Source organism: Brugia malayi (genome assembly GCF_000002995.4).
Source record: "Brugia malayi strain FR3 genome assembly, contig: Bm_v4_Chr2_contig_001, whole genome shotgun sequence".
NCBI classification, from domain to species: Eukaryota; Metazoa; Nematoda; class Chromadorea; order Rhabditida; family Onchocercidae; genus Brugia; species Brugia malayi.
Window position 1 is genome coordinate 11,621,262 of NW_025062476.1, and position 12,561 is coordinate 11,633,822.

Genomic DNA, 12,561 nt, shown 5'->3' on the forward strand with positions numbered 1-12,561 from the left:
CTAATACGAATTGAATAATCAAACATAGTTTTTGAACTATCATAATCAGTTATCTTCTCTTTCAAGCATTATCAGTTTCAAACATTTGAAATTAATTATTTCGAAAGATTAACTGTACGAGAAAAAGATTAAAAAAACCAGACAGTCACATATTTCTACAAATTTACCAACTAAACGGAAAGTGCAATTTAAAATTAACCTATTTTAATCTTATGACATCTAAAAAATATTTGTGCATTACTTTTGCGAACTAACAAATCCAATTTTTAAGTACTTTAGGACAAGGGAATGAATTTTAATGATATTTCATTTCAATAATTAAATTTTTAATAAAATGATAATTTATAGCAAGAAAATTTTCTCCATTAATGATAATTTATCAGTGAAGAAATTTTATTTCATGAAATTATCATCGTAATTATCAATCGTTCATTCTTTCAGCAATCAATGTTCAATGTTCATTTGAAAAAATTTAATTGTATCGCAGAACAATGTGATCTTTGTACCGTAATGAACATTTTCAATGCAATCAATAATACATTTTGGTTAATTCTATCATTTAAAAAAGATTTTCTTTTATTTTTCTCTTCGAACAAAAAATTATTTTACTATGTTTATGAATTGTTCTTCGTTATTATCATTGCATTTACAATCAACAAAATTCTTTGCACTACATAAAAATTTTTTTCGGTAAGTTTTTTTTTCATTTTTTTTTTCTTTTTTCTGAGATATTTCTTACGCTAAATTATTTGTTAAATTACGATATATGTCATAAATAAGCGATCAATTAAATTATTAAATTTATCAATCGCTAGGGGAAAAAAATGATTTAAGTCTCATGTAAATATTCTCGAAATATATTTGAGAGTTTTTTATTTTTAAAAAAAAGACATTTTGACTTTCATTTAAAATGTTGTCAATATTGTCAAGAAAGTGACAAAATATCTTAATTAGGTAGTAAAAGTAATAAAATCATATATTTTCTTAAGGATTTCTTAAGTTATTCTTAAGAATATTTGAATTGATAACTTACAATAACTTTTTCTATTTTCTATTCTTTTTTTACTCTTTTTTTGTAGATTATTTATAATTAATTTTTCTTGATGGAAGAATATTTCATGAAAAGTTGCTAAATAATTTTTTCCCAATTTCTTTTGTTTTTTTTTTTTCATTTTAAAATGTGACATTTCTTTAAATTAAATTCATGAACTTCTTCTGTTAATTTGAAATTGAAATATAGATTGAAATCATGGGAAGCGGAATTTCAACAAGCCGTCGAAAAAGTGAAACAATTAGCGGAAAAACAAGATGTATCAACGAAACTGAAACTTTATGGCCTTTATAAACAAGTAATTCTGTTCGTAATAATATTTTATCATTATAAAAATATTATTTTTATTTTTTTAATTAAAATTTATTAATTCTTTAATTTCAAATATTCATATAACAATGTCATATTTGAAAGGCAACAATTGGTGACATTGACAGTAAACGACCACTATTATTATCATCGTCACAAGCAAAATATGATAGTTGGAGAGAACTGAAAGGAAGATCAATGGTATTTCTTTTTAAATATTTATTAAATTCTATACTTTCTCAATTATTTCCTTTTTTGCATTTCGAATAAGCTATATATATTTGAAATTTGTAATTTTTTATCATAAATAAAATTGTAAATATTTAGGATGAAGCAAAAAAGATGTACATCGATTTAGTCAATAAACTATATACAATTGCAACGAAAACTTCATCTAAAATAGTTTTTGATGATCTAAAATCTATACCTGGTCTTGATATCATTATTGAAGATAAAATTTTATGGATAAAACTTAACAGACCAAATAAACACAATGCGTTAACTTTAGAGGTAAGCAATCATCCTATGTATATTTTGAATAATTTGGTAAATTGATTATGAAATTAATTAAGTTTAAACAATTAAGTAAAGTTGATAAATAGTGCAAAGATGTATGTAAAATCAACGCATTTTAAATATTATAACAGTGCATAAAAAATTAGTTAAATATCGAAAAAGATTATTGATATTAATGATTTGATTTCGAATTTAAAAAATAAAATTTAGATGTATGATGGTATTACGAATGCCCTGAATTATGCAAATGAAACTGATACGATGGTGACTGCATTTATCGGTAGGTAATTTTGCCATGTAGCATTCAACATAGCACTATTTTCATCTCCAAGCATTCCTCAAATTTCAAACATCTTTGTCAATTTTATTTTGTTAGAAATTGCTGCATTCTAGGAACTAAAAGTTTTAATTGACAGGATCAGGCCAGTATTTTTGTAGCGGTAACGATTTATCAAATTTCACTGAAGTCACTGGTCTCGAGGACATACCACGTATGATTTCTAAAACAAGTCAAATACTCAGTTCATACGTTGCTGCTTATATTAACCATAAAAAAGCCTTAGTCGCACTGATAAATGGTCCTGCAATTGGTATTGCTGTTACTGTATTACCTTTATTTGACTTAGTTCTTGCTTCTGATAAGGTTTGTTGAAAATTAACCTTCTTTTTCATTTTAACAACTGTTTTTCTTTCTTTTTTTTTTTTTTTTTTTATTACTACCATTATTATTTAAGGAAATTTTCACCTGAATATAAATCAAAATTTTAGGCAATATTCAGTACACCGTTCACAATTTTGGGACAATCTCCGGAAGGTTGTTCATCGTATACATTCCCAATGATAATGGGACACAGTAAGGTTGGTAATGATATAAACAATAAGTTAATAAGCCAATAAATAAGTGATTTTACAACAAACATGAATGAAAAATGATTTCAAATTATATCATAACTCAAGATTATTATCAAATAACTATATTATCAAATAACTATATGACAAAACTACAAACTTTTGCCTCACAATAAATGATATAAATTGAAGTAAATTCATTTCAAATTATATCATAACTCAAGATTATTATCAAATAACTATATGACAAAACTACAAACTTTTGCCTCACAATAAATGATATAAATTGAAGTAAATTCACCACATATTTTTTATCCTCAAATTATTTCAGGCATCAGAACTTTTAATTTTTGATAAAAAATTAACCGCCCAAGAAGCATATGAGCGAAACCTGGTATGTCAAGTGATGCCATCATTCACCTTTCGAGAAGAGGCAGAAATTTATGTGCGAAAGATATCCCAATTGCCACCTGAATCACTAATCTGTAACAAAGAATTACTTCGAAACATACATCGTGAGGCACTTCTTGCACAAAACGAACGTGAAGTTTCTCTTCTTATGCAGCGTTTTCAAAGTGGGGAATGTATGAATGCAATACAACAATTTCTGATGAGAAAAAAATGATATTTTTAAGATTTTTTTTTCAGAATACGAATCTTATTTCAAATTTATAGCTTAAAAATTAAAGTAAATAAGGGATTTGAATGTTTATCTGAAGCAAGCATATTTAATACAGTTTTTCTGGGACAGTTCCTTACGAAAGAATCAGAAATAGAAAATCTGGCCAAACTTCGGCATAACTTCAACATGAATAAGCATCGGCATAACTTTCCCGAATGTAAGAAATGAAGAAAAAAAATGAAACAACTAAATATATAAAACAGTTTCCCTACTCTATTCTGGTAAATTATTTACAAAAAACAAGGCGATCCGTGTTTTTCTCAAATTTCCAAAAGATTCTGTATATTCCTTTAAAAAAATCTGATTTTATAATAGAATCCATCTTTCGATCAAATTTTTTTTCGTTTTTTTTTTGTAATATTTTTTATTTTTTTTACCAGAATTTTTGTAATATTTTTTTACCAGATATTATAATCTAAAAGAATGTTTTGTAAAAGAAATGCATTAGGAAGGATAATCATAAACAATTTTAGCAACTCAACGTCAAAAATGCTCGTTCCAATAAATATTTTGTGCTTAATAAATATGTTCCTTACATCACCTAATGTTTGACGAGAACGTTTCTCTGAATGTTTATAGGAACTGCCAAAATCGATCATTCTGAACTAGCTTCTCCTTTCTGCATCATTTGTAGCAGTAGCAATACGATCATTTTTTAGAAGATTGATACACGTCTGTGTTTCACAATCTTTTGTGGCACCATCTAGCAAAATCATTTTTTGATCAGCACATTTATCGCAAGCAGGAATTCGTATCACAATGTATTGTGGTTCCTGGAATGTTTGTAAATGAATTTTTAAAAAATCGTTTGAAATCTAACGTTCAAAAAACATAAAAAACTAAAGTAAGAGATGAGAATCTGCATGATGTTTATTATGCTGCTGCAATGTAACCACAACTCTTACAAAATTATACCACTTCGTTTTTGGATTACTTTTCTCCATTTATGATTTGCCTATTCATCATGTAGAATTATTACTTATATGGAGTTCAGTTAGTTACTTTTTCAATTACGAACAGTTACTTTTCATAGCTTTAACATAATTACATTTAGGAATTAAAGAAATCAGCGAATTTTAGAATTATGATAATAATATCAGGAAAGAAAAAAACCTTCTGATAAACTTTCCGATCGCATACAACACAGCAAAAATTTGGCTCTTCCTGCTTATGACAACCATTCGCTGGAGTAACTTTAATACCTGGAACTAACCATCAATTTCAAATTTAAAAGACAAAAAAATGAGCATCAAATAGAAGATACACACCTGGAATCTGGGAAATGCATCTTCGGCCATTAATAGTTTTTGATATAGTATCTTCACCAACACCTTCAGAAGATAAAGTTCTAGCTCTTTCACTATATGATTCATGATCATTACGTTTCCCAGGACCTTCGTCTAAAAAAGCAATTTACCATAGGTGATCTCCAACTTTAATAAAACAGAAGATATTGAAAATAAGAATTGTGTTAAAATTATGGAAGCTTACCATGAAGCAATCGCATTTCATCTTCACTAACCCACTCGAAATGGCCATCACTGAACTGCACTTTATATCCTCCACTTTGCCTACAGTACTTAATTGTAGCCGAATATATTTTACCATCTCGTTTAATTTCAACTTCAGTGCCTATTAAAGATAGTTGTGATTCAGCATGGTGATCTTCTGAAACAATTATCATTAGCACCCTTATTTTTCAAATAAAACAAAATTTTTTTTTTTTTTTTTTTAAACTAAAATGCAGGAAAAAACAAATTCAGACGATTGGTGAAACCAATTTCGATAACACAGCAATAAAGTAAACTCAATAAAATCCAATAAATAAAAATACTAAAATTTTACCACTGACAAGAACTGTTTTTGAAGCACTAGATGTTGGCGGTTCCACTGAAGTATTCTGAAATGACTGATTATTTAATTTCTTAGTTAAATGTGAATACAAATCCTAAGGAAATATTTTTTGAGAATAAAAAAATACAGGTAAAAAATTTGGTGAAAATTCCACACAGCCAACATCTTCCATTCTTCGCTTTTTTGTTGTCACCACTTCATTTCTGCAAATGACATATTTTCACTTCAATCTCCGATTCAAAAAGCAAAAATGCACCTTTGAAAATAGTAAACCCTTCCCTCACAATAGAATTTATTTCTTAAACTGTATACTTCGGTTTTTTTTTTTTTTAATTATACATTTAAATCCTTAAGCAATAGGGTTTATCACAGCAGACCGATATAAAACACAGCAAACAGATATATAAAAGTTTACGATTCCATGGCCATCTGAATGATTCGTTGCAAAGTTTCGTCAGTTAAATTGTCAACATCAATATTGTGCAACGCTAAGTCCCTCGGTGTAAACTGAAATTTCAAATGTACCGTAAGATGTTAATAAATAATAGCGATAAGATTCAAAATAAACATTAATTTTGTGATATTTCTCAATCATTAGATCTTAAACTATTGAAGCATTACGCAAAATCAATTAAGTGGATTAAAGTCTTGGTAAAGTTAGTTAAAAATAATTATTTAATGAATAATGGAACTGAAGAACATACAAAATATTCCTTCTGAAGTGTAGCATCCGTAAGTTTCAATGAGCCATCATCCAGAATATACAATGTTAAACGATCTCCAGCATCGGATGAAGAACTGGGCATACCATTAGAATAAGAAGAATGCGGTATATCAATATGTTCATGTTTTAACTCATTCTGTTGAGTTGCACCATTTGGTTCAATCAGAGACATAATTGTATTTATTTGATCTTCTGTTAATTCACCTGAATTCTCTATATCTATACCGGCTACCTCCAACACTTCCAATGGAACCTGAAATATGCTGAAATTTTCTTAAGCTCAAAAATTTCAATTTAAATTTTGAATCTAACAAGCTCTAATTTCACTTAGAGCTTGTTAGATGAATTGCTGAGACACGTCATATTAATTACGAATTTCAAGGAATGACTTAAGAATATATAGAACTAATAAAAGTACATTAATTATCGCAGGCAACGCTCCATAACGCATATAGAGATGTGTTACCATAAATAAAGTACTATAATTTTTTTTTAAATTTGTTGCTTACAATAAGAGGACGTACTGCAGTATAACTCATTCCTGAAGCATCAATATCTTGATGTTGTTGTACTGGTTCATGATGATCATCAATTCCATCAGCTGTGACAAGTTCCACTGAACTTCTGTCTAAATTATCAGCTTCCGGAATGATTACCGAATTATCATGGGATGTCATCAATATAAATAACCACTAATTACAGGCCAATGTACCTGAAATTGTCGTTAGTATAATTTATTACTATAATGGCATGAAGTTACAATTAGGAATAACATCTAGCAATTAAAAGAATGAACAAATCAAAGTTCATAAATTTGAGAACTATAGCGCTTAACAGGGAAGCAATTTCGTAAACTATAAAAATATCTGATGGTTAAATATGAAACCAAACGTTAATTGCACAAAATAACAAATATTAAGTACATAATCATATGAATAATCTCTCTTCAAAAACCATACCATCTCTTTACGTATACATTTCTTCCTCTAAATATTACCCCAACAAAACATACGAATATTCTAGAAGAGGATGAAATACCGTTTTTTTTAAAAAAGCTGACTTCATAAATAACAAATCAGTGCTTTTTTTTAAAAGAGCTATATGGAACATTCCGCTAATAAAATATTCCATTTTACGCTACTAACATTACTACACATACTAGCACTACAGCACTGCAATTAGAATTTAACAATTAATCTAGCAAAATTTTTAATCTTTCTCATTTCACCTACATTTCACTTAATTTAAACTGAGAATACAAATCTTTAGAAAGCTGTATTCAGTAGTGTTTAATTTTCCAGAAAATTTTCCGGAAATCAAGTATAGTCATTATTTAATGCTATTCATAAGTTGAGCATTCTAAGCAGTACAACTGATAATTACATAATTTGATATATTCATTATAACCGTACACCACATAACGAAACAGACTCAGCCGTCAAATTTCGTCAGGTAGTAACCGGATGACTTACGTTAATGTGCGCGGGAATGGTTGCCGCGGTGGATTTGTCCCGGAATACACTGAAGACTGGTAACCAGTCTATACAATCATAACTTTTCCATGAAATCATTAGTTTGTACTAACTATCGAATTAATATGATTTTCCCGGTCTTTCGTGTAATAATACATTACGTATAATTTCCGGAAAAAAGACTTTTCCGTTTACGGGAAAAATGACATTTCATTTGCTATTAAATTACTTTCGTTAGTCCACGGAAAAGTTCACTCTATTTGTTATTAAGCTATTTACGTGTCCATGAAAAAGTTCATGTCATTTGATATTAAATTATTTTTCGGTGGAAAGATGATTGAAATCTTGAAATGGTACCTCATGCATATATACGAATATCAGTTTAGCTGGAAAGAAAGAAACATTGTAAGCGGACCAGTTGCGTTACACGCCATAACCTGAAATGACACGCTGATGCCAATCTATATTATATCCCCTAGTTAATTCCTCAAATCCTTTATAAACATAATATAGGATGCATTGAATAGTGGTTTGTATATTATAAGAGAATATGCATAATAATGCATGCTTTCTGCAGGCATGCATGTATGTATGTTTGTGGGTCTGTCTACGCACATCTGCATGCACGTTATGTACTTTAAAGTGCAGTCTTGTAATGAAGAGTAAAAGGTGAGAGTGATTCTCTATGTCTGTGCGTCTGTTTGCGCGCGTGCGTGCATTTGAGTGCACTTGTCCTTCTCTTTCGTTATATTTGTTCGCGCTAGCGTGCCTACTCTTCCGTCCATAGAGCACTTCCTCTGTCACATCTCCTCTTCACTTCTTTCAATTAGTTACTTCAAGTGATCTTTTGTTTTCGAAAATATTTCATATGATATTCCAGTGTTTTTCGGTTCATTTTGTTGTTTTTATGCGTTCAGACATTTGCGCATGTCATACGTATCAAGGTATTACCTTACATGCAATCATATATAAATCTGATAGTCTGAATCTTAGCTATATGAGATTATAACAGATTTGTTCATGTTATCGCTAGTGAAAGATTCTTGTTATTCGATTATTCCTCGTTAATGAACCTCCTAATATCATGGTCTTCTAAAGTATACTTGAAGCAAAACATCGATGCTTCCAAATTATGCGTTCAAATCCTATGTTTTAAGATGTTTTTTGCTTCCTGTAAAATGCCTGTAACTTTACTTCAGTCGACATAACAATGTAATACGCTGTTTTACGTGTTCTGTATTCCAGTCAGTAGTTGCTAGATATGAAGTTGAATGTTTCGCTCTTTCATTTCTTCATTATTATATTGCAATCATTTAATCTAGTACATGTAACGACAAAATTATTTTAAGTCTATAAAAAGTGATGATTCGGTGTGCATCCAATTTCTGTCGTACTGGAAATCTTGTAAACCAAATTGCACGTTGCGCATCATCAACACCACCAACAGGGAAACGTGTTAAAACATTCGAAATATATCGTTACAATCCGGAGAAGCCCGGATCACAACCGCAGTTACAAGTAAGACTGAACTGTTTTACTGAACTAAATCGGAAGTAATCGGGGATAGCACTTTTGAGAGTGACTAAAATGATGAGATTCCGTGGGATACTGCATTTTTGCAGATGCTTCGAAATGATTAGTCAGCCCTGCCATTCTATCATGTTGTATCCGCAAACGTTTATAAATTTAGCATATGCTGTTCGATATTTGCAAAATATAAAAAAATATTATCCAGGCTTCATCATAAATAAATATTAGTGTCAAATTATATCGGCAGCATACAAAAGTTTTAGAAGAGGTAAATGCTCATTCGAATTAACTAAATTTAAAACCAAAATTTTATTAGCGCTAACAAATATAAGGATTTGGTAAGGTGGTCTTCACTTGCGTAATAATTGATAATAACATAATTGCAGTTGTATACTTTGCATGTATTTTTGTAATTTTTACTTCAGAAATATGATATCGATTTGGATGATTGTGGTGCGATGATTCTGGATGCACTGATTAAAATTAAAAATGAAATCGATCCAACTCTTACTTTTCGTCGTTCCTGTCGTGAAGGTATGTTGCATGTACTTTTAAGAATAAACTGTCTCAAAAAAAAAAATAAACTCGTCGTCTCAAAAAAAATAGAATTTTAGCATGCATTTGTAAAATTGATGAAAAATAAGATAATGTTGCTGGTTTCATATTTCGTTGTTCACTGAGGTAATTCTCAAAATAAGGGAAACAATTTTCAAAAAAAGGTGGAGTTTAAATGAACTGTAAATTTTTTAGGCATTTGTGGCTCATGTGCTATGAATATCAATGGTGAAAACACCTTAGCATGCATTTGTAAAATTGATGAAAATACGAGCAAGAGCACTAAAATCTATCCGTTGCCACATATGTTTGTCATTAAAGTAAGTTTTAGACGTAGCTTGTAGCTGTTTGTTAAGAACAATTTGTAATCATAACATGGATCATTGATCAGAGCGAGGAGTATTTGTAGAAATTAGTGATGTAATATGTTGGATCCGAATGTCGGAGCAAAGTGACATGTTTCCACGTAAGACCAAAGGCACTACTTTGCTTCATCATCTTTAACTTTATGGCCCCATATGTGTAGTGTTTCGATATTTCTATCTTTACAGAACGCAATCGGATCTTTCAGAACCGTTTTTGAGAATTAAAAATTGCTATTTCTCTTTATATAAGGTATGGAATATTGATCAAATTGGTTGATGATAAGCTGAACTGTGTCTCGTTAATGACATGTCTTTTATTGTAAATGTTGTAAATTTATATTATAAACTTTTCCGCATAAGTTGTTGAAGTATAGTCTTCAAGTGAAGCTCAGGTGTATTCTATGATTCATATTTTTAATAGTCAAATAGTCAATGATGTTGTTTGTCAGTTTGCAGGATTTGGTCCCGGATATGAACTTGTTTTACGCACAGTACGCTTCGATTGAACCATGGCTGAAGAAGAAAAACAAATTGGTACTTGGCGAGAAGCAAATGTTCCAAACAGAGAAAGAACGCGAGAAACTGGTTAGCAGATGAGAATTTAATTGCAAATTTAAAATTTTGGTTACTTCGTATTGCTAGTTACTACTAAATCAGTAGTGCAATTAGAAATGTTGTTGTTCATTTTCTTTTATCAACCACTTTGTTTAGAATGGATTATATGAATGCATTCTTTGTGCTTGCTGCAGCACGAGCTGTCCGTCGTATTGGTGGAATGCTGACAAGTATCTGGGACCAGCTATTCTTCTGCAGTCTTATAGGTCTGCTTTTTCTGCAAGATTCGCTTCTTTCTAAATATTTGAGTGTTTTTCTTTTGGAGATTTCTAAATCAATCGAGCTCGATCGTAGTCCACATTTTAACAATTAACAGTGGTCATAAGAACATTTTCAGTTATTTTTTAAAGCAAGTTTTAGAATAAATTTGGATTAGTTTTGCTGTTCTTAACTGTAGTACAGTGTAGATTTATGATAATATTATTTTGTTATCTTCGACCATCATATATTTTGTCAAAAATATGGAATAACCATTAGTAAATAAGAAGGAAGCAATAGATTAAAAATGGCATATAGACAAGCATTATGCTTATAAATATGACTATAAGCGATTGATCATACTTCTCAGACATGTATTTGAAGGTTATTTAACAAATGACTGCTATATTGATATTTGATCTATAACTGAATGTCACTTGTGCGTCTAAAAATTAAGCATTCTTTTTTTTGATATTGATTGATGAGAACTATCATATTTCTTCTCTTTTTCTATTTGTGTAGTACATAACTTTTTAGATGGATGATTGATTCGAGAGATGATTATGCTGAAGAGCGACTGTCGAAAATACACGATCATTTCAGTGTTTTCAAATGTCACACTATCCTGAACTGCACAAAAACTTGTCCGAAGGTATACTTTGATTGTTCCTTTTAAAATTAATTTAAAAATTAAAAACATTTTATTTCCAAATTTAGTAGTGGAAGTGTTAATCATTTGCTTTTGAATTTCATTATCTATTTTATTCGATGTAAGTTAATTAGAGATGTTGCAAGGCTTTTTACATTTTCTACATGCTAACGTTTTTCTAACTGCTTGTTAAATATTTTATGTTTTTTATTTCTTACTTACGCTATGAAGTAGATCACGTAGAGGAGTAGAGGATCAAATAAATGTACGTTGTCCAAATAAATTTTATTTATATGGCAATTTTACAAATTTATTTGATTTCAGCATTTGAATCCAGCAAAAGCAATTGGAGAAATCAAGAAACTCCTTACTGGTTTCGATAAAAAACCAGCTCCTGTAGCTGCACCAGCCAATTTCTAAATCATATTTCAGTTTTATAAAAATGCACAGAAGCTGTACAGTTTATCTTTTGTTTTAATTTAATAATTTATTGGTATGAAATAGTCTAAAAAGTGATTAGAAGTGATGTGTGTATTTAGTTTTCGGAATTTATTTATTTATTTATTCAGTGATTAATCTCCTTCATCATTCCGATGATTTTCTATGGTAGATCGAATGGGTATTTTCAAAGCTAGATCTTTTCATGTTCTTCGTCTAACCAATCCTAGTACAAAAAATTTGGTTCCATTGCTGTGTTAACTTGTTCTTGATTTTATATGTGCATGTAGATATAATGAATTTAGCAGCTGATTTCATAGGTTTTTCGCAGCTATCAACTTAAAAAGGGGATTCCATTCAGTTGCTTAGTGTTTTATATTAAATTTAGTTGAATATTATGAGCGATGATACAGCATTTATAGCCGTTCATCTTTGATACTGTGTGGTTGGTATTACGGGTTATTTCGGTACTTAATATATGAAATGAAAGATAAATTTGGAAAACCTTCAAAGTTCCTGGAATTATTTTTGGACGTTTTTGTTACAGATTCTCTTTAATAGGAAGAAAGTAGTGTTTTGAAGTGAGATAATATAAATTTAATTTTATGTGTTTGAAATTCTTGATATTTCATAATATTTCCACTTAATCGCTCCAGTATATAATACACAAATTCACTAGGTTTTATTTAGCTAGGAAATGGGTTTATAATTGGCAAATATGAAGTGAAAATATTTGGCCTCACTGTTTTCTTTA

At 29.7% G+C, this 12,561-nt stretch overlaps 3 protein-coding genes across 4 annotated transcripts; 2 read left to right on the forward strand and 1 right to left on the reverse strand.

Annotated features, from left to right (window-relative positions):
* Positions 1-610: 610 nt before the first annotated feature.
* On the forward strand, positions 611-3,350 carry Bm5258 (enoyl-CoA hydratase/isomerase family protein; the record flags this gene model as incomplete). Its single annotated transcript, XM_043079293.1, has 8 exons — positions 611-690; positions 1,241-1,349; positions 1,466-1,561; positions 1,688-1,870; positions 2,087-2,156; positions 2,293-2,519; positions 2,645-2,734; positions 3,057-3,350. The coding sequence occupies 8 exons, from the start codon at positions 611-613 to the stop codon at positions 3,348-3,350; spliced, it is 1,149 nt and encodes a 382-aa protein (XP_042935227.1).
* A 662-nt stretch (positions 3,351-4,012) lies between these two features.
* On the reverse strand, positions 4,013-6,662 carry Bm5259 (Uncharacterized protein; the record flags this gene model as incomplete). 2 transcript variants are annotated; one of them, XM_001894959.2, is made up of 9 exons in its annotated part: positions 4,013-4,180; positions 4,521-4,609; positions 4,676-4,807; positions 4,899-5,075; positions 5,253-5,307; positions 5,389-5,464; positions 5,677-5,768; positions 5,966-6,238; positions 6,510-6,662. In XM_001894959.2, the coding sequence occupies 9 exons, from the start codon at positions 6,660-6,662 to the stop codon at positions 4,013-4,015; spliced, it is 1,215 nt and encodes a 404-aa protein (XP_001894994.2). The 2 variants fall into 2 exon arrangements, with proteins under 2 accessions (XP_001894994.2, XP_042935228.1); XM_043079294.1 differs by having other exon boundaries at positions 6,495-6,662.
* Positions 6,663-8,819: 2,157 nt separating this feature from the next.
* On the forward strand, positions 8,820-11,789 carry Bma-sdhb-1 (succinate dehydrogenase [ubiquinone] iron-sulfur protein, mitochondrial, putative; the record flags this gene model as incomplete). The annotated part of the gene is made up of 7 exons (XM_001894960.2): positions 8,820-8,975; positions 9,413-9,521; positions 9,738-9,862; positions 10,364-10,492; positions 10,619-10,728; positions 11,258-11,372; positions 11,694-11,789. The coding sequence occupies 7 exons, from the start codon at positions 8,820-8,822 to the stop codon at positions 11,787-11,789; spliced, it is 840 nt and encodes a 279-aa protein (XP_001894995.1).
* Positions 11,790-12,561: the final 772 nt, after the last annotated feature.